General features: G+C 40.9%; 1 protein-coding gene across 5 annotated transcripts in view; it reads left to right on the top strand.

Moving 5' to 3' along the window:
* Positions 1–16790, top strand: part of LOC147009341 (galactose-3-O-sulfotransferase 2-like) — a 91290-nt gene extending 74500 nt beyond the window's left edge. For all 5 annotated transcript variants that reach the window (XM_085862018.1, XM_085862021.1, XM_085862017.1 and 2 more), the window contains one exon: positions 14567–16790. In XM_085862018.1, coding sequence (XP_085718144.1) covers positions 14567–15043 — 477 coding nt within the window. In that variant the 3' untranslated portion in view covers positions 15044–16790. The remainder of the gene's footprint in view (positions 1–14566) is intronic.
* The last annotated feature ends 5823 nt before the right edge of the window (positions 16791–22613 follow it).

The following is a 22613-nucleotide window of genomic DNA, read 5'->3' as shown; positions in this document are numbered from 1 at the left end:
CTGAACACACCAGAATTTAGGTCGTGACCCTCGGATAAGTCCGAAAGGCACGGGTCCCTCACAGGACCATTAATCGCCAATAATTCGACCGCGTGGGGTAGGGTTAATTGCCAAACTTCAATATACCTAATTACCCACGCGACAAAGCTACCGGGGAATTAACACCCTCGACAGACTTCGAGCAGGATGAGCCGTTACCGTGCCTGAACCGTGTGTAACCCGAGCGGATGGTTACCAAGGCCCGTCAGTCCAAATTAACAATTTACTGCCTCGCTATTTCTCAACACGCACCGTGCTAAGCTAATAATAGAAATGACAGGAAATGAGCTGGGACATTCAACAATAGGGGGATTTATTTACAATAACCGGGGGACGAGGGGAGCACGTAAGGGCAGAGTTGTCCGAATAAATAAGGGAATCAACAATTCCTTAAACAATTCCATTTAGAGACAGGGCCCACGTACACACACGCACACAAATACCCCAGAAAGAGATGGACTTCGAGGTCTTTATTGCCCTTTCAGCTCTGGAGGGAAGACGAGCTGAGGGAAGAGAACATGGCTGGCTTCTGGCCGCGTTCGCGCGGCTGGACGACCGCACCTTCCCGGAGCACCAAGTGCCAAAGAACGGAACAGGGCAGCCCAACCCAGAGGAGGTGAGACGAGGTGATCTCCTGTGATGAGATGGTCGACCGCTTGGTGTAATGCGCCAGACGAGATGCCTCGGATGCGCGGGATGCAGTCAGCCACAGACCCAGACAGAAGAGCGCTCAAGCAGACGGGACGCAATCATCAATCTTTTCCCGTCGTTTTTGGGGTGGGGTCCGCTCCCCCGTCGCCTGCTCCCATTGGATGGCGGCATGTCTCGGCTCCGCCTTCTTGAAGAGGACCGCCCCCGCTATGGTCCGCGCGTTGTCCATTGGGAGGAAAATGACACATACCCTTATTTGGCGCGAAGCCAGAACGAAGTGCTCCGTGCCCATATCTGGGGCCAAGCCAGAGCGAAACGCTTCGTGACCATATTTGGTGCGAAATCCACACCGCCTGGGGCATCGAATTCCGCTCACGCACACGCCCGCATGCCGGCGAGCGCTCGAAGAGTGCGGACAATGCCGCGAGCAGAGGGTTATTGTTGTTGGGGAAAAATCCTAACGATAAAATAACTTCGCAGCGCACGTACACTTAATTCCCATTAGACATAGCGGAAAGGGAGCTATCTATCCACATTTACTTAACGAAATAACTGAGCTACGGGAACCTGAATGTTGAGTGCTCATGGCTGCCAGATTCGTAACAGGATAACCTTTTTCAAAATGAGATTTCCACCTGTATATTCTTACTAGAGCCTGGTGTTGGCTAAGTGGTTAGGGTGGCTGGCTTGGGATCCTAAGGTCCTGAGTTCAAGCCCCTATTAGCTGCTGAACTAACACCAGGGGGTTGACTCGGCCTGTCATCCTTCCAAGGTCGGCAAAATGAGTACCAGTGTCCTGGTCCCGGTGTATGCCCCGGTTAGAATAGGTGTACCATATCCCTGTGTGTCGAAAAAGGCGACCAGGGTTGGCGTTAGGAAGGGCATCCGGCCATGAAAAAAACATTGCCTCAAGAAAAAGTTAAGCCCAGGCAAGCCCCAGGGAAAATGCTCAGCAGGGAAAAATGGCTGTAAAAATGGCTGGACCTGTATATTCTTACTATATCACCAACTTTGAACTTAGGCTTTCTGACATTAATCTCTTTTTCATATTTTAATTTTGTAAATGTATTTGATGGTTTAATTTTTGTTGAGGTATGAATCGTATCATTGTACTTATCTACAATGTCCTGAATTAAAGATAACCATTGTTGAGAACCGAGTTAAGTGAATTTTTTTATATAGTCTCTCTTTTAAAGTGCGATTAAAATGCTCAATAACAACCGCTTTTCCTTATTTAAAGGTACTGTATATTGTAATGTTGTTATTTTTAAGAAAATTCATAAATGTTTTGTTGTAGAACTCTGTACCCTCATCAGTCCACTATTTTTTTTGGTTTTCTCTTGCTTTTATTGAATATCTGTTGGAAAGCGAACATAAGAGTATTCCCTGTTTTGTTTTTCAAAGGAACAACCCACGCAAATCAATCACCGTTAAAACATACTTGTACCCCTTATCATAATTGAGTTTAATTAAATCAGCGGACCAGATATAATCAACTTCCTTGGAATAAACCTTCCTTCCATGAAACTTTGTGATTATTGGTTTATGTTAATCATCAGCTAATTGCTCTTCAATGTTAATGACATCATTAGAGCCTATAAGTTTTTATCCCCCGCCGCATAGCGGAAGGGGGATATTGTTGTCACCCAGGTCGTCCGGCTGTCTGTCCGTCCGTCCGTCCGGGCGTCGACATTTATAGCTGTGAGTGCGATAACTCATAAACTGTTTGCAATATCGATTTGAAATTTGGGTCACTCATGTACCACCTGAAAAGGAAGAACCCTTTTGATTTTGGGCGTGGCCAGATCCAAGATGGCCGACTGGGGCGGCCATCTTGAAAAAAATGTTTTTTCGCCATATCGATTTGAAATTTGAGTCACACATGTACCACCTGAAAAGGAAGAACCCTATTGATTTTGGGCGTGGCCGGATCCAAGATGGCCGACTCGGGCGGCCATCCTGAAAAAAATGTTTTTTGTAATAAATGGAAAACCGCTTATCTGATTTCAGTTATTTTTGGTTACTACGTTCCTCACCCCTGGGGAACTTTTTCGAGATGATGATCAAATGATGTCTTGTTTCCAATTCACCTCCCTCTTTATCTGGAATATGTATGACCTTTTTCATTCAATAGCGGGGGATTCCCCATCTCTGATGGTATATTTTGAATTTCCGAGCCTAAGTTTCAATTTAGCACTGATCATCTTCTTCACGATGAACCAATCAACTTTTTCTGTCAAAGTTGGATTTTGTATCAGAGACAAATTATACATTTCTCTATCGGCTTCATGTTTTTCTTCCAATGTTGTGCTATTTCCATAATCAATATCGTGCCTCATGCACACTTCATCAGCCCCATTGATAGGTTTGCTTCACGGTTTCGGATTGTCAGCCTCATCTAATCTTTCATTCAAGTTTGTTCCTGTACCACAGAAAGAATAGCCTGGTCGATGTAATTCCCCTGGTATTCCAGTTGTTGTAAATTTACTTCCTGATAAAAACTTTTGTATATCTCCCCCTCGTTTGTGTTTGGTGAATTCACTCTTTTTTGAGCCACACACCGAATATATACCTTTTTGTATAACCCTATTATTTTTACTTTTAACATACGAGATATTTTTTACTCTTGGTTTTCTTTTTACATTTGAGACAATAACTGATTTATTTATGTGAAAAATTCCGACAGAGTGCAAAAACCTTTTTAGTTTCCAACATGCACATTTGAATCTTAATTTTTAATACATAAAGAATCCTGAGAAATGTCTTCACTCTCTCCTCCATTTATTTAAGAAAAAAATGTAAAACTTTAATCAAAGTCAATTACACCAACATCATCAATAATATAATCTTTTTCCTTCTTTCTCTTCTTTATCTCCACTTTCTCATTTAAATCTTCTCCCAGAAACCGATGTTAATAGTCTTGATGCATATATTTCTAATAGACTTGCCAATTCTTTGTTTTCCTCCTCGGTGCGTTGAGGTTTATTTATTTTCTGTAATACCTTTGATCTTTTTATCATCTCAATGGCTTCCATATTTTTATATTTATTTATTCACTCTCTTTCCTCCCTCTCCCTCTCCTCCTTCTCTCTCTCTCTTCTCCCTCTCCTCCTTCTCTCTCTTCTCAGTTTCTTCAACTCCTTCCTCATCCCTTACTATCCTTGAAACACTTTCACCTCATAGAATATCATACACATATTTATCTGGATTACTTGATATTCCTACATCCAAAATATTTTTTTTTACAATAGGAAACTAATAAAATTTCTTCTGATTTTCTAAAAGTGCCTTGCGTTTTCTTAACTTTAAAATTCTTTCATTATTTTTATTCAACATTTTAGTTAAATCCAAAGTTTTTGGTTTAGTAACATCAGTATAAAGCCAATCTTTTATTGAAAATACGTTATTCCTATGTTGTAGGGCATATTTATTAAAATACCGAATCCCATTTTCTTGAAGGTATGCTTGGACACAGAAATGATAATTTCCTTGAAGCCTTCTTGCTGTCATTTATGTATCAGAAATATATGACAGATTAATATAATGACAGGAAATACCTCCCCATCTTCCTATAATTAAATCAGTTTGTATTCCCTTACTTATTATATATAATCCTGTTCTTTGTGTTTTCATGATATAAACTATGGCAAAACCATTATTGATTTTATCCTTATTAAATTCTTTTATTTGTTGTTTGCTAATCGTGCTTCCACAAAACTCATTCTCGGCATGAAGTGGATAATATTCTTCCTTTCGAGACTGATTTTATTGTTCCAGGTCTTCGAGGTTAATTTTATTCCTTTGTTATTCCTAATTTTAATACCGGAAATCATTCATATTATATCCCCATTGTTGTACTCTCATACAAACGATACGCCCTTCTTTATAAAATTTTATTTTAATTGTAATTGTGAATTCTGTATGACCCGGAGATAAAATCAACACTTCTGTATCTTTGGAATACACAGCCATTTTATTTAAGGATATATATTGTGATAAATCACTTAATCTCACCGTCATTTGCGTCAGTCGGGCTTGGATAATTTATTAATTTATAAGCATTTTTCATATTAATTTTCTTGCGATACTATATTTCTGTCGTTCAGCCTGTGCCTTTGTGTAATCATTTGATAAATCAATATCCAGTTCTTGGGATACACCAGAGATAGAACCATCTTTTCCAACATAAGTCATTTTCATTTGATTAAAAATAATGTCATTAAAAAATTTAATTGCTGTTCTTCCAGATATACTAAAAGCCCTTCCACTGAAGGAAATTGAAGAACTCATATTACTCACTATAATTGTTTTTATCCAATAGTTGTTATATTTATCTTTATTCAATTTTACATCCTCGACATATTTCTCAGTATCTTTTACAAATGAAGAGATTGATTGAAACTTGTCTTTTGTGTCTTGATACATTGTATTTATTTAGTGAAAAAAGTTGGAGGATAAAATGGTTTTAAGCACAGATTCACCTATAAATTAAACGGAATTTTCATCAAGAAAATTTTATTTTAAGCAAAGTTGTGTTCTATAAATATGGTAAATACAACGTACTGCGATGTTTGTAATCATGAATATAAATGTTATATAAAAAAAAACACCTTCAAACCAACAGACACACATTCAATCTTTTCAGACAAATATCTCCACTTGACCAAGAAACAAAACCTTGTGATAGATGTGATAATGATATTCTTAAAATTTTTTTTTTTATAATAAACACCTTCAATCACACAAAAACAAGAACAATGAAGAAAGGGAAGGTGCCACTAAATTCTCCATTGAAAACACTGATGGGGCATTTAAAGGACATATAAAAATAAGATTGTTTCGCTTTCAAGACCCTGGACCATCTTCAATCATGGAAGCTGTTGATATGGTGAAACAAAGTATTGAAACTAAAAGTAAAAACACTTTAAGTGAAATGAAAACTTTTCAGTTTTATATGGGAGTAAAATTGAATATGGTAAGAGAAGGTGATGAAACTACTCCCTATATGAGGACAAACCCTCACTTTATCTCAGCATTTTAAGATTTTGTAAGATGTGATGTTTTCGATGAACTCCAGAGACAAGAACAAGATGGTGATAACACTGTCGTAGGTAGTGGATTTGCTATGACAAAAATAATCTTTTTAGATACACACATCTTAAAAACAGATCCTCTTCAAGCTTCTTCTTATATTGATTAACCAATAGAGATAAAACTTAAGAAAGCAGTTGTTAATATTCAAAACAAAGATAATAAATGTTTTCTATGGTCTGTTCTTGCCCACTTTCATCTTCCACAATGGAAACCTGAAAGGGTTGAACATTATAAGAAATACGAGAATACATTAAATGTTAAACATTTAAAGTTTCCAATGTCATTGAGAGATATTCCTAAATTTGAGAAAATGAATAATCTATCTGTTAATGTATATGGATTAACGGATACAAACAAAGTCCAGATATTAAAATTTTCAAACAACTATAAAAATGATGAAATACACATTGACTTTCTCTACCTTATGTCAAAGGAAAAATCACATTATGCTTTCATCAAAAATTTATCAAGATTAACCAAATCACCACTATACAAGAGAAAATGTAAAACGTATCCTTGTAAGAGATGTCTCAACTCCTTTCATACAAAAGAACGATTGAATCAACATTCGAAATATTGTAGTAGTCATAAATCAACCGTTATCAATTTCCCAAAAAGAGGTTCAAGCATATCATTCAAAGATTTTAACAAATCTATAAAACATCCGTTTGTGAAAGTATCCTTGAAAAGATAGATACTGTTTCTCCAAATCCAAATAAATCATACACAAATAAATATCAAAAACATACTCCTTGTGGTTTCTGTTGTTATATCAAATCATCGGTTGGTGATGAATACAAGTTAGAACTTTATAGAGGAGAAGATGCCTCAGAGGAGTTTGTAAGACAATTGGAAAAAAACTGTATAAGACAAAGAGAAATAATGGTTGAAACCTATCAACCAATGTCATTATATTAACAAAGGGAGAGAAAAAGGAATTTAGAAAGAACAGTATCTGTCATATTTGTGAGGAGAAAATTGAGGGAGAGGTCAAAGTTAGGGATCATTGTCATCTTACTGGAAAATATCGAGGTTCAGCTCATTCCCGTTGTAATCTTAATTACAAGCCCCCAAACTTTATTCCTGTCTTTCTTCACACCAACGCTCACTATGACACACATATATTTATAAATGAACTTTCAAAGACATCTGGAGATATTTCTGCCATTCCTAACACAGATCAAAAATACATCTCATTCACAAAAACAATTCATACATCCCTCATAACCCATATCAGATTTCTTGACACATTCAAGTTTATGGCAAGTCCATTATCTAACTTAGCATCAATTATTAAAAACTTATCAAATCTTAAATCACGTTTCTCAAATCAAGATGAGATTGATCTCTTATCACAAAAGGGAATATATCCATATGACTATGGATTCATTCATTCAATCCATATGGATTCATTTGAGAAGTTTAAAGAAACACAACTTCCTTCAAGGGAAAGTTTCTATAGCAAGTTGAATGAAACTCATATTTCTGATTGAGATTATACCCAAGCTGAAAAGGTTTGGGAGAAGTTTAAAATAAAGAATCTTGGAGAATATCATGTTTTGTATCTTAAAACTGATGTATTGTTCTTGGCTGATGTGTTTGAAACTTTTAGAAGTCTGTCATAATAAAAATTCTTATGGATTCGACCCCGCTCACTGTTACACAGCCCCGGGTTTGGCTCGGAGTGCTATGTTAAAAATGACAAAACAGAATTTGGAATTAATCAGTGATATAGATATGCTTTTAATGATAGAGAAGGCTAAAAGAGGAGGAATATCTCAAGTATGTTCCAAGAGATATGCGAAAGCAAATAACAAATATCTTCCTCATTATAATAAGAATGAGGACAACTCTTACCTGATGTATTATGATGCTAACAATTTGTATGGGTGGGCTATGTCTCAATCTTTACCTTATGGAAAACTTAAATGGGTTAAAGAAAAACATTATGAAAATTTTTTGCAAGACATTGTTGTCTCCTCTCAAAAATAATTGGATGAAGCTGAAGTTGGGTATTATTTTGAGGTTGATTTTAAATATCCAGAAGAACTTCATAACAAACATAAAGACCTACTTTGTGCCCCTGATAAAGAAAGTCCAAGAAAAGAATGGTTAAGTGATTATCAACAGTCATTTAATATAAAAGGTAAATCTTCAGAAAAACTACTTACTACATTAAATGATGAAAGTTATGTTTTGCATCAAAGGAACTTGAGACAATATTTATCTGCTGGGTTGAGAGTGAGGAAAATTCATAGGATTTTGAAATCTAAATAAAGTCATTGGTTAAAGAAGTATATTGATTTTAATACAAAAAGGAGAACAGAAGCAAAACAGATTTTGAGAAGGACTTTTATAAATTAATGAATAATGCTGTATTTGGAAAGATTATGGAAAATGTTAGGAATCGACAAAACATAAGACTTGCTTCATCTTTGAAACAGGCTTCAAAATTAATTAATCGACCAAGTTTTGAGCGAGCGGAGGTGTTTTCAGAGAACTTTTGTGCTCTTAATTTGAAAAAAGAGAGTATTGAAATGGATAAACCTCTTTATATTGGAACAACAATTATTGACTTGTCAAAGTCATTAATGTATGACTATTACTTGAGTAATTTAAAATCAAAGTATAAGGATAATGTGTCATTGTTATATATGGATATAGATAGTTTTATATTAGAAATTAAGACAAGTGATGTTTATGAGGATATGATTGATAATATTGATATGTATGATACAAGTAATTATAAGTCAGGTGATGTGTTGTTTTCATCAAAGAATAAAAAGGTTATTGGTAAGTTTAAAGATGAATTGGGTGAGGTCATGAGTGAATTCATAGGATTGAGATCAAGGTCTTATGCTTTTACGTATATTGATAATAATAACATTGAAAGGTGTGATAAGAAACGAAAGGGAATAAAGAAAAATATAATCAAGGAAACAATAAACTTTAAACATTATTACAACAGTTTCACTTTAAAGAAGGAAGAGTACAGAAAAAAGAATACAATAAGAAGTTATAAACATCAATTATATGCAGAAGAGATAAATAAGAAAGCATGAGGAGCTTTTGATGATAAAAGATATATTTTAGAGAATTGAATCAATAGTCCCCCTTATGGTTATAAGTACAAGTGTTAAAATATTGGGTTGGGAATTTTAACAGGCTACCACCGTCTTTTTACTGATTTATAAATGATAGAACCATGCAATAACCAAACCAAAGAGTGGAGATGTAATCAGCCTTGGTATTTAAATGGGAAACATAAAGAATGTGAGAAATATCAGATAAGTCTTATTGAAGAAATAACTGGAGTTAAATTGGATAAAACAAATAAGTGGATAAATTTAATTACAAATAAGTTGGAGGATGTAAAGAAAAAAATATCCTTGAATGGACTGAAAACTTTGATGGTTATCGATTGAACAATGGACAAACAATTTACTACAATCTCAAAATGATATGTGGCTCAGTAGGTGGTCAAATAAGAGCATTAAGAGAAGTTTATCATTTCATTTCTGCTCAACAAAGAGACTTATACCAAGAACAAAGTTCCAAGTTATTCTTTGTGAATATACTCGATGGAAATGAATGTTATGATAAAATGAAGTTATTCCCTAAAGTAGAACATGGGCAAATATTAGTTGGTTCGCTCTTTTAGTGGAATGAAAATATAAAAGTACTGTGATTATGTTGGGGGGGAAGAAGTGCTTTAATCAGTAAGTCTCAATCTTTCATAGTCTCAATTTTACATTTGCCTGTATGGGAGGGAAGGGGATAGGTGGGGAGAAAAATCAGTCTCCTATTTTGAGCTTTTGAGGCTTGAGTCAGAAGGCTTTTCTCTTTTCTCCCATTCATTTGAATGGGTGTCCCAGAAGCCCCATTTATCATCTACTGTGGAAGGAGGAAGCGCTGTGAGAGAGGGTCACGAGTGCTGGTTCAGGGTGCACGTTTCGAGGGGTTGATCGTGCCTCGTGATCCTCATCGCCGGCTTACTTCCTCACTGGTTTATTTCATCGTTGGCTTCCGAAACGGGCTGCAGGAAGTCCTGCGCTTACACCACAAATTGTTAAAGAAAAGTCCTTGCCTGCAATTTAAATGTTTGTTTCAGTGTGATCTGTGGTGCCTAGTGTGGGTTAGGTTTTATTATTATTTTCTCATAGTGTGTGTGTTTAAACACCTCCTTTGAAGATAATTAACAGGGTGCTCATCACAAAAAACAAAACAAAAAAAGCCTGACCAATATAGAGGCGTGCTATCTTGGTCAGCCTGCAGTCACCTCGCCAGTTTCTTCAGCCACCATTTTGTTTTGGCCTTCTCAAATATGCCTTGCATTGGAACAGGCCGCAACGGTTTATATATGATAAAGTACTCAAATTATTTTTTTCACTTTCCTCACTCATATCATCGAATACCTGACCTTCATACTTCCGCAGCACTGTATACATCACTTTTGTATCACATCACTTTTGTAAGTGCTATTGTTTTCAAGTTAGGAGCTTGGAGCGGTTTTATGCATCCTGTGATGTGATTTTTCCATGAATGGACTGTTACAGACTCGTGAAAGTATACAATCAAAATCTGTCTTCGGATTTGAGGATCAGATCTTGTGGACTAAATAAATGTCGAAACCTGGAGTGAAATCTGAAAATTTAAAGAAATTAGCGATTCTTATAATAACTAAGGGTATTTTACTTTAGGCAAGGCTGTGGTCCCTCCTTCTCCATATTTTATGCCAATTTTTGTTTTTGCATTTATGAAGGTGCTGGGGTGTGTCCCATTCCCACTTGGCTTGCTATCACTTGCAAAGTCAGCCGTTCATCATCAACCGTTTTGTTGGAGGGCTTAAGTCTCTTGGCGAGCGCTCTACAAGCTGCTTGGTCGTGGAACACACCCCAATTTCACTATATATATATATATATATATATATATATATATATATATATATATATATATATATATATATATATATATATATGAAAATTACATGCCCTGACCAGGAATCGAACCCAGGACCTCTGGTGAACCGTACCAGTGCTCTGCCATCTGGGTGACCCACCAGCTGAGCATGCAATTCTCCCACATACAGATGCCACTCTCCTCCACTGCCTCCGGGGCACTCACTGGCAACCATGGGAGAGCAAGGGCCTGTCCACAAAAGGGTCTTCACCCCACGGGGGGGGGGGGGGAATTCCACGCCTGTGATTATTCACCACAGGGGGTGTAGTTATACAATGATAAATGAACAGGCAAATAAAGATGATGTGCATATGTGGGAAAATTACATGCCCAGATCATAAATTGAACCCAGGTCCTCTGGTGAACCGCAATAGTGCTCTGCCATCTCAGCTTTTGTGTGGAAGGGGGTGTTCTCAACTTGAGTTAGGTAGGGGGACCTGAAGTGGAATGGGGGGGGGGTTCTCAACTTGAACTATGTAGGACTACTTGAGGGAAAGTGTTGGGGGAGGGGGGAGCAAGAATGGAGGGTTACCTGGGAGAGGGGGTGTAAGGGTGGAGGGTTACCTAGACGAGGTTTAATGGAGTTTTAATCCATGGTAGCAACTGTAGGAAGTGGAAACTGATATCGAAGAGAAGTTAAGGTGAAGTTTTGCTTCTGAGCGAAATCATATTTCACTCAGAAACAAAAACTTAGATTCTAAATGAAATATCCTTACAAAGTCCTACAACGTGATTATTATCATTATTTTTAAACCATCCATAAACAATCCTTGTGGAATCTAATCGCTTATGTCAGGCATGTAATGAAATGCATAACTTGTGTTTTCAAAAACGACAGCCGCTGTGATGATAAACGTCAATTACACCATTGCGGACTGTATCACCATCGCTTGCAATGAACAAACATCGAAGCTTGTAGATTGCTCGTCAAGTGGCTTAAGCACTCAAGCAAGTACTCCAACGAAATGGTTGATGATAAATGGCGAGCTTGACAAGCAATAGCAACCTGATTGGTAATGGGATACACCTGAAAAATATAAACATCGATAATAATCTCTTAACATTTTCAGATTTCACTCCAGATTGACACTTATTTAGTCCATGCGGTCCAATCTTCAAATCCGAAATCATATTTCGATAATATCCATTAATTAGTTTGTGAGAGATCATTGTAGAAAATTGCCAAAGCTTTTTGAGTAGGCTGAAACAGTGGTGGCTTAAGACCCCAGTGAGGTAAGGTTGTGCTCACCAAGATGGCACACCACTATCTTTGTCAGGTTTGACAAGGAGCACCCCATTAATTATTTTCAAAAGGGGTGTTTTAATTAATGCGAACACCCAAATTTCACTCATGCACTCCCTTGGAGTTCCCTTAGTGCACATGCAAAGTTGCAGACTGCCCGGTTTCATGGTTTTGGAGTTATGGAGGACACACACACACACACACACACACACACACACACACACACACACACACACACACACACACACACACACACACACACACACACATACACACACACCCACACACACACACACACATACATACACATACACATACACATACACATACACATACACATACACATACACACACACACACACACACACACACACACACACACACACACACACACACACACACACACACGTCCGCGAAACAACGGGTGGTATTTGCTAGTTGTATTTAAGTTTGCATGTCCCTCTTTTCCCTCTTTGTGTCTTTTGATTTGCATGGTTTATTCCAAACTGCTCGTCCCGTCCACCTTTTCCCCCAAATCATTATAAATAAACTCTAACACTACGAAGGCCAAAACAGTCAATTTGACTTTTTGTTTGCTTAATTTCAGGTAGGAAAGATTTCCGGTCTTTGTAGTGTTAAAAGGTAAGAAAACATCTTCCATCTCTCCGCCTTGCATGCATGTGCCATCAGTTTCGGCTTATTTGGGCGACCTTGGGGAACGGTAAAGATTAAGCAATAACTGAACACAGTGGGTTCAAAACCGATCGGCCGTTTCCTGGGATAAAGGATCCCGGCTCTGATGCATATCACATCAGTGAGCCTCAGATGTGACAATGCACACTGATCAAACTTGTTTTGTTGTTTTTTTAACAAACAAAGAAATTAAAACACAGACATAGATATTAGTCCAGTAGATCGAGAGAAACAGAAATACAAGGTGATTTTTTTTTTTTTCGAGAACTCCAAATAATTCCCATCCACTAAAAACTATATTTGTCAGGAGCCTAATATTTTGCGTTAATGTAGCCTAATGTTACAGAAAGACGTAATATGATCCTGAGAGTTATCAGGTATCATGTGATTTATTACGTGACCCAGCAGACAACATTTGACGGTTTTCACTCGGTCACCCCATGGCGCTCACTGTGGAAGAACGCATGTTTCTCGTCGAACATTACATCAAGAATGCATCCTTTAGGGAATGTCAAATTGCATTTAAAAGTTGCTTTGGTGGTCGTACGAAACCTTCAAAATCAGTGATGTGGAAACTGGTGCAGCAGTTCAGAGAAACAGGCTGCGTGAAAGTTAAAAAGCACATATGCCAGTCGATTGTCGTACCAGGTGAAAGTGGATGAAGTGCAGGAAAGAATGGAAGCAAACCCGAATAAATCTCTGAGACGTTTAGCACAACAAGCTTACTGTTCATAATCCAGTGCAAGGAAGACGGTGAAGACACTCAAACTTTATCCCGACAAAATTCATGAAGTGCATCATTTACTGGATGGAGCCAGATAGAGAGAACCATGCGAACATCGATGTAGCCTACTGTGAGTGGCTCCAGACGATGGTAAGAGAACAAGACAATGTTTTGGATGTTATGTTTTTTTAACAGACAAATCATGGTTTCATCTTTCTGGGCATGTAAATTCACAAAACACTTGTTTATGGCTAAGTTAATAACCTTATGCAATGCAAGAAAGGCCATTGCATTCCACTAAAATTGGTGTTTGGCGTGCTGTAAGTCGGCAAAGAATTATTGTCCCAAATTTCTTCTCAGAAACGAAACCCAGAACGTGACATCAACATAATCCTTGAGTTGCTTGGGCACTCTACAGAAGATTAAATCATCAAGGATGGTTTCAGCAAGATGATGCTACGAGTCGCGCTTCAGCATGAACACACTTAGGCTACTCTTTGGTGACCAGTCCAAGTCAGTGTGGTGACTGAGTCATAACAGCCACCTTGATCCCCAGATTTCTTTTTTGTGGGGATACTTGAAGGATATCGTGTATGCTACAAATCCACGCACTCTTGGTGAATTAAAAACAATAATCAGTGACACAATCAGCAACATTCCCAAAGAAATGCCACACTATTTATCGGATAGCATGCTGCGAAGAATGAATTTGTCCCTGCAACATGGTGGTGGACACTTTGAGCACTTCATTTAAGGTAATCAATTGTGTGGATCACATCTCCTCTTTCACTCACATAAGGCTACATTGATGCAAATTATTAGGTTCCTAACTGATATAGTTTTTAGTGTATGAGAATTATTTAGGGTTCTCGAATAAAAATAACTCACCCTGTACAAGGTGGTTTTGTCACTCAAGTTCATACCCATGTTGTTTTGTACTCCGTCATCCTGAGCCGGATATCTCGGAAAAAGTAGAAAATAATTTTTTTCATGAAAAGTTGACGTTAGAAGCCATTGGAAGCGATAAAAGAAGGTCTAACGAGGATAATTGCCTTTTACATCTCTCCGTATATCATGAGAATTCCGATTTGATACTTACGTGGAAGACATAATCCTTTTCAACTGTTAAAGCTTTTTATCCACCTTCTCCCTTCTCCCCACAGCTTAACAGCCGCAGCAATGCTTCAATGGCAGCTATATCTCAAGAGACTGCTGTCCGCCTGCGCCAATGGAATAGCCTCGACTGGGCCCTCTACTCCCATTTCAACACCTCCTTTTGGCACCATGCAGCCCGCTTTGGCCTGGCACGCTTAGATGCTGAAGTGCAGGAACTGAGGGCTCGAAAAAAGGTTCTGGCTGCCCATTGCCTGCAGGGCTCTGCCGTAGAAGGACGGATTATCAACGACAAACGCTTTAGGCCCTTCCAGCTCGGCTCGGTACAAATTCTCGGCTATAATTTGAAGCCGGGCCTATCACGCGAGGAATTTACTCGCTGTTCTCGCTTCATTCTGCCCGAGTTGCAGTACAAGGATCGCATTTATGTCCGACAGTTCCCTAGTAAGGCACAAGCTCGCATCAACTGGAACCATACCATTGGGTCTCCTTTGCGTAGGCCACCTGTGGGTAAAGCAAAGGCCTAGTTGCCAAAGGGCCCTGATACGGCTGATGTTTGTGATGTCAAAGTCTTGTTGTTCGCATTGTCATTTTGCAATCATTGGAACTGTACCTTGTGAAAACAAAGCACAGTTATTTTTCCAAGCACTAGCTGCTTTGAGAGGAAAGTGAGTTGAAATGGAAATGTCCTGTTTCTTTGAATATCTGAGGACAAAAGGAAATGGAAGTTCCATTTACTTCCAATGGCAAGAAAAATTGCACAAGATTTTGTTTTTTTGACATTTTGGTCTTGCTCTTCATCTGTCATGTGAATCCATTTCCTTTCATTCATAGCAACCGGTGCTCAATGCAAGGATACTTGAGCAGAAGTCTTCATGGGTTATCTTGTCCCTGTGCTATTTCTTTTAGCCAGTCAGGGAGGAAACCCAGGTTTAACAAAGCAAACGCAAACGTGTTGTGAAAGCACTGATACCTCATCCAAAATGATCATAACACAATGTCAGCCCTTCGGAGCCGACGATGGCCATTTGTGAACGAAATTCGAACATCGATGCATGAATTTTCTTTGGTATCGTATCTGCTGCCCACAAAGCGACCGCTCTGAGATAGAAAGCGGTGCGATCTGCTATCAATTAATATCTGAGAAGACCAGGCCACTTGCTAACCGCAGTGAAGGATGGAACTTGGGATTCGTTTTGGTGCCGGTGATGCCTCACCTCCTGCTCAGTAAGCACAGCATAGGATTTGCAAGCAGATGGGACACCCGGCTTAACGTCCATCCGAAGGACGGCACACATAACGATGCAACACCCTTTCTGCCTCAGAATCTTGTTGGACTGAATCGTTTTCCGTTTGCAGCATATGGTTGGGGGTGGCATCATGTTCTGGGTGCATGGCTGTGCAGCTGATGCAGTGCCCGCTGTAGGTTAGAGCAGGAATTTGGAATTTGTTCACATTGCCAGTGATAGCTTGCCTATTGTTCGCAAAGGACGCCGTGGGATCTTTAACGCCCACCAACTAATGCTGGCAGACGAGACTCGCAGTTTAACGTGCATCTCAGGGACGGCACACGCGTTGATGAATCACCCTACCTGGGAAACACCTGGATGACAATTTACATGTGGGTCGGGATTCAAACCCAGGCTAGACAACTTAGAGGTGAATGTGCATATCCCAAGGCTATCCCTGCCAGTCCCCATTTCAGACTGAGTCTTCATAATAACATTAAGGGAATAAAAAATGACTACTCTTTTAATTGATGCTGCAAAAACATTTCTTTCCTTTTTAAAATTATTTTTCTGCGAAAATGTAGATGGTAGTTGGACTAAGATTGCAGGCCATAAGTATTTAAAAAATAACAACATTAGTTTTGAGAATTATCAGGTAAAAGTTGATAAAGTTCAAGCTTTCGTTTCCTGTTTTGGAAGGTAAAACTCAAAGTCCAAGCGTATCGACCATTTTATCAACATTTGGGTGATTTTATAAATGTAGTGTACTGCACTTGTATTAGGTCATTGATGGTGAAGAAATGGAAAGAAGTCTTTCTTGCTGTTTTCCCAAAAAGTTAAATGACGTGATAACTTTACTTGTACAACTGGTTTACTGAGGGTACCGGTACTTCATATCGATCAATGCTTTGCATGGAAGCTCATTTTGTAATCTATTCCTTCTTCTCAGAATGTATGAGTTTATGGATTTGACACTGGGTACTTGAACTGTTTCGAACTTGGCTTCGACATTCTCAACGAATAAAAACATAACTCTCGGAATCACCCTTTGGCTGTTGCAGCATCTAAGTCAGTCCCTTGTCGGCCATTGCCACACCGGATTTTAATCAGGAACAACCAAAGGGTTTTTGGATGATGGTAGTCAGGCAAAAGATGACACAAGTTGGTACTCGGTCTTGATACGCTGACACTTAGTGAGCAAACAGCACGTCAAACCTCTTCTTTCGTACGCAGCACACGACTGCAAGTTTGTATAATTTTGCTTTGCTACTGATGCAGTGCCCCCTGTAGGTGAGAACAGGAATTTGTAATTTGTTCAGGGTGCAATGCGATAGCTCGCCGACTCTTCGTGAAGAACACTGTGGGATCTTTATCGTCTACTCAGTCAGGCGAGCAGATGGCGTCAGGTCAGGTATCGGAGCATGCGCTGGAGCAGCGCGTCCCTGCGTCCACTTTCCCTCGGGATTACAGGGGCCTCCGTCTGGCCAACCGCCAGGCAGATGCCTGGACCATCCCCATCTCCTTGACCATTCCCATCTCCTCCGTCGGCCCGTTGGCCTCCTCCATTCACAAGGCTTCCTCGCTGAGAGAAGTGTCAGGAAAATGAGCCACATGTCCATGCAGCCACAGCTGACGCTCACAGATTATACAGGTAACAAATCTCATCTGAGTCTCTCTCAACAACCGCTCATTGGATACAAAGTCTGATCAGTGATACCCAAGGATTCCCTAAAGAGAGCTGGTACCATAGGAATAAAGTCTCCATCTCAGATCCCCAGTCAGAATCCAAGTCTTACATCCGTATAGCAAGACTGGGAGCACCAAGGACTTTGACTCAGACCTTCGTCCTACTACATACTGTAGGTACTGACAGTGCCACCCCCTATGATCCAGTGAATCCAAGACTCCCGACCCAGCTGTCCATTGACCTCTGGCTCACAACATGCGGAGACATGAATATCACTGCCAAGGTAATTGAATTTCTCCATGACCTCAACATCCTCAACACAAGCAGGTGCTAACAAAATAGCAAGATCCAAGATGGGTGCTTGGATCTTTGACTCCTCATCCAGCACTTCGGGGGCCCCCATAAGGATGTCCAGCGTCTCCGCATAGATGACTGCATCATCTGTGAAATCAAGGTCAGAGATATTGACATTCCCAAACAATGTACTGCAGCTTGTTCTCTCCGACATCCTCCCCAGAATCCAGTCCATACATGTGCTGAAAAGTGTGGGTGGCAGTACACACTCTTGACGAACTCCAGTAGCAACTGGAAATAAGTCACAGATGGTATCACCACATCTCACAGCACTCTCAGTACCAGAGTATAGTTCAGAAGTCAGATTAATTAGTTTTTGTGGCACCCCACGAAGACCGAGATTGCTTCAGAGGGCAATCCGATTCACTGAATAAAATGCTTTGCAGAGATCAACATAAGCTGCAAGCAGCCTCTGCCGAAACTCTCGCCTGCGTTCGGTGAGGACCCGAATAGCAAGGATATGGTCAATCGTTGACCTCTGGTAATAAAGCCCAACTGCACTGGGTGGTGGTGCTCAAGCAGATGGTGGTGAACACTATCAATAATTATCCGAGCAAAAACCTTGCCTGACACTGAGAGCAGCGTCACCCCTCTTACAGTGTTGCAGTCCTGGCAATCACCTTTCCCTTTCCAGAGAGAGAAAACAAGGCCCCTCTTCCAGTCAGTTGAGATCAGAACTGAATGCAACGACATGGGCACTGTATTTCCACCAGCTTTGAGAAGTTCAGCATGGATTCCACAAATCCCAGGAGTTTTATCCCCTTTTAACTGGTTCACCGCAGTCTGTTTCCACAAACGAAGGTAGCTCACAGTTGAATGGAGGGTCAGCAATAGTGATAGTTTCACCCCTAACATCCAACTCAACAGCTGGTGGGTCAGTCTGGTACAACCACTCAAAGTAACTGGCCCAGCGGGTCTTCACTTCAGACTTCTGTCAAGAGCACACCTCCCTTCACTCAAATTGTAGTACACCGAGGGATAGGCTTGGAGGAACGCAATGCATGAAGTCCTCTGTATGCACGACAAGAATCACTTCACCACAGGTGATGCTCTACCACTTCACAGATTCCCCATGCATAGGCCTCCTTATCCGCCCTCAGTGCGTGGACAATTTTACACCTCAACTCCCTGACAAACTCGGCTCTGCCAATAAGCCTGGCCCTTCGACTCTGGTCAATGGTATCCAGTGTCCCTTGGGAGACAAAGTTCTTCGTCGCCTCATGGTGGATTCCAAGACATTCACCGGCAACATCAAGGATGGTCATCTCACAGGCACTCCACAATTCTTCAGGATTCCCCAAAGCACCCAAAACTCCACTCAGCCTGTTCGCAAACTCCTCAGCTACTCTCCCATCCTTGAGCTTGCCAATATCCAGCCTAGGCTGGGATGATACCATCTCACGGAATTAAGCTGCAACTTCAGAGTTGCTCCCACTCGCATGTGGTCGGTATTGAGGAACTGAGCACTCCGGTAGACCCTGCAGTTCTGGATCATCCTCCAACGACAATCAACGAGCACATGGTCAATCTCCTTTGCCACACCACCAGTGTTGGAATACCAAATCCAGCGATGAGCTTGTGGGCGCTGAAACCATGAACCAGCCACCCTAAGTCCATGATTTCTTGCAAAGTCAAGGAACTTGGTGCTATTCTGGTTCACACTTCCAGACCCATAGGGACCAACACATTTCTCATAACCATCTCAATCAGCGCCAGTCGATGCATTGATGTCCCCCCAAGACGAGAAGAGTATCTTGCCTGGGGCACTGATCAACCACAGACTCAAGCACAGCATAAAATGCCCCATTCTCAGTGAGATCACTCACCTCAGTCGGAGCATATACAGAGACTATGGAAATGACACCCAAAGAGTGATGAGTCCTCAGTCTCATTATATTGTTGTGGCCACGGGTCCCGAGACACCAGCTTGTCACTCAGAGGGATTCATCCCCGGTTGTCCTCGGAAAAGCCGGACCTGGGGCCACCGCTTACTATTAACGTTTAGGTACGGTGGGTTGTTTTAAAACGACAAACGCCACCCAGTTAACCACGAGTTCCAGTGTCCACCATCTAAGTATGCCGTTTAACTAGAGATCATGTGGTGACCTGAGCGGGGAGCGCGCCCTCGGCAAAGCACCAATCTTATCTCGATTAGATTTTAATTAGGGCGGCCGAGCGTTTTAACCGCTGGTGCGTGACAACTATTTTTGGTCAAATCTGTGGTAATTACCTCCCAGTCTATCTCGGTTCCGACAATGCTAGACCAATGGAAGGAAAGGACAAACACGGACAGGTTGGAAATCGACAAATGATTTATTAATAATAAAAAATTAATAAGAATAACTTGTTATTTTCTGAAGTAAATAAATGAATTAATTTCAAAGCAAAATCAATTAAAATGCTAGGAAAGAGACAAAGAGTAGATACTTATCGGGGGTTGACTTACTTAGAGCCAAACACAGACAAGGGTACCCAACAGATCATTCAGGGGGAGGGGAAGGGAAAGAATCGTCTCGCTCACCAGAGTAGTCATCCATGAAATGATTATGTCCTGACCTGAAATGTGTGCGTGCGTGTCACGTCCATTGCCAGCACCCAGCCTTTGCCGTGCACTCTCTCGCGAACAGCCTTGAACGACAGTCAATGTATCGGAGGGCACCGAAATCGTCTGTCGCGAGTTTAGACCCTGGTGCTGCGACACGGGCAGCTCCTCACACTTCACGAAACTAGTGACGTCCGGTGACCCAGACGGTCCATCGGTGACTGACCCGCGCCTCACTTGTTGGTGACCGACCCGTGCCTCACTCGCCGTCAGCACTGCTCACACCCACATGCGCACCGCAGGCTCGCTTGCTCAAGCACTGGGAAGGACGAATTGTCTTGTTGTTGGCGCTGGTCAGACACCCACTCGCGCACCACACGCTCGCTTTCTTCTCCTCTTTTGCGCGCATACACCCACTTCTTGCTCGCTTCTCTTTTCCCTCCCTGGCTTTCTTTCGCCCCGCTTTCTTTTTCGTTCTCTTCTCCCTCCTCTTTCTCTCACCCCAGAACGGACCTCCAATTCGTTTTTATATCTGCGGGCCGTCTCGGCGGGCGCAGAGTCCGCCCCAAGCTCACCCTGCCCCACTTGCAAACGGTTACCATGACGACCCGTGCGCCCTCAAAAAAGGCGGGCGTCAGCGCTTGCGAAAGAACGTTGCTGAGGAAAAATGAGGGCGCGCGTCAAAGCTCACGAAAAAAATAAGGGCGGGCGTCAGAGCTCGCGAAAGAAATGTGTGTAAACGTGTCTGTTGTCAAGAAAAAAAAGCTTCCCATAGGAGAGGGGATATATTCTTTACCCTTCTCAACGCATCACATTTAAAATCCTATTAGACATGGGGATGGGGCTAATCTGAACATGCATTTAAGGAAATAACTGTCTGAGGACCTGGATGTGTGGATGCATTCATCAGACCTCATTCTGAAATCCATAACAATATGTTTGTTGACCGGTGTTCCCTCAATTATCATTGGAGTCAGCTTATTGGACACAGTTATAGCAACTCCTGAGGCATGGTTCCATTGGAGCGACCAGACTAGTTGAAGGTGTAACTACCCACCATGATTTCAGCACGATCCAGTCCTGAACCTCAGAGAGTGCTGCAATACCGATGTTCAAATGCTGGAGCTCAGATGATAGCAGAAACAGGTGTTCATCCTCTCTTCGGTTCACGAGAGGAGACCACCGTCTGTTCGATGACACCTCAACACTACCCCGACACACACCACCGTAATCCGACTCAGGAAGGTTACCCCATGCTTTTCCTCCTATCATCAAAGAAAGAGGTCCTGAAGGCTTTGCCCCAATCCCATCATCCGGTGAGCTGCCCTGCAAAGGGCAACTGCACAGGAGGTACTCCCACGGAGTGGGTTTTCAGTTTTCTTTACGTTTTTATTTGTTTTGTGTGATGAAGTGTTTTACAGTGGCCACAGTGCAAATCCTACCACTAACCTCTTCAGAAAAGGTGACCCAACTGCAGGAGGACGCCCAGCAGTCGCAGTTGGGCATCAGATATGGATGGTTGTTGGTTCACAAGGAGCTCCTCGGCCCTTTGACAGGTTTTGTTTTTAATCCTGCTGGGTGTCCATATCCATACATCCTTCTCACCACGAAACCTGGTGGGGGAGACAGTTTAGTCGCTGACAACCCGACCATGAAACAGGTCAGTTGAGGTTTACATTACATGGTACCTGCAGCAAGTCACAGATCTGATGTGGCCTGACGTGACAATACGTATAATTTGATCTGTGTATCTGCATTTTACCCCACCCCACCCCTCTCCCTTCCACAGATCTCCTCATGTCTTTGTTCCACGATGTTTTTTCCTTCCCTCTCCTGCCCCTCTTGCCTCCTGGTCTCCCGCCTCTCTTGCCTCCTGGTCTCCTTGTTGTACATTCTGTGTGTTAGCTCTCATACGAGCCTCGGCAGTGTATACAATTTTTTCTTTTTAAACTTTGAATATTTATTGAGTCAAACACTAAATGTATTAAAAACAATTTTTTCGTTTTCTTTTCCTTTATCATCTCTCCCCCCTTTTTTTTTTCTTTGATATACAAACACAATCTGTTGTTTGTCATATAAGTTTTCCCTTGCCTACAGTACACCTAATTAATCCCAAGGTCCTACAGTATGTTAACTAAGTTTCCGATATTTTCTCATCATAAAAAAATCTAATGAATTTAGCCTCGGATAGGTGTTATATCATCACACGTCTTATTTTGCTTTCATCTATAAACGACATTAGTTATTTAAAAATAACAGATATTACTGCAATGCAATATGATATT

Source organism: Eptatretus burgeri, chromosome 17 (assembly GCF_056783735.1).
Source record: "Eptatretus burgeri isolate ZD-2024b chromosome 17, Ebu_testis_v1, whole genome shotgun sequence".
Lineage (NCBI taxonomy): Eukaryota > Metazoa > Chordata > Myxini > Myxiniformes > Myxinidae > Eptatretus > Eptatretus burgeri.
Note: the sequence above shows the minus strand (reverse complement) of the source record. Positions and strands in the feature narration are given on the sequence as shown.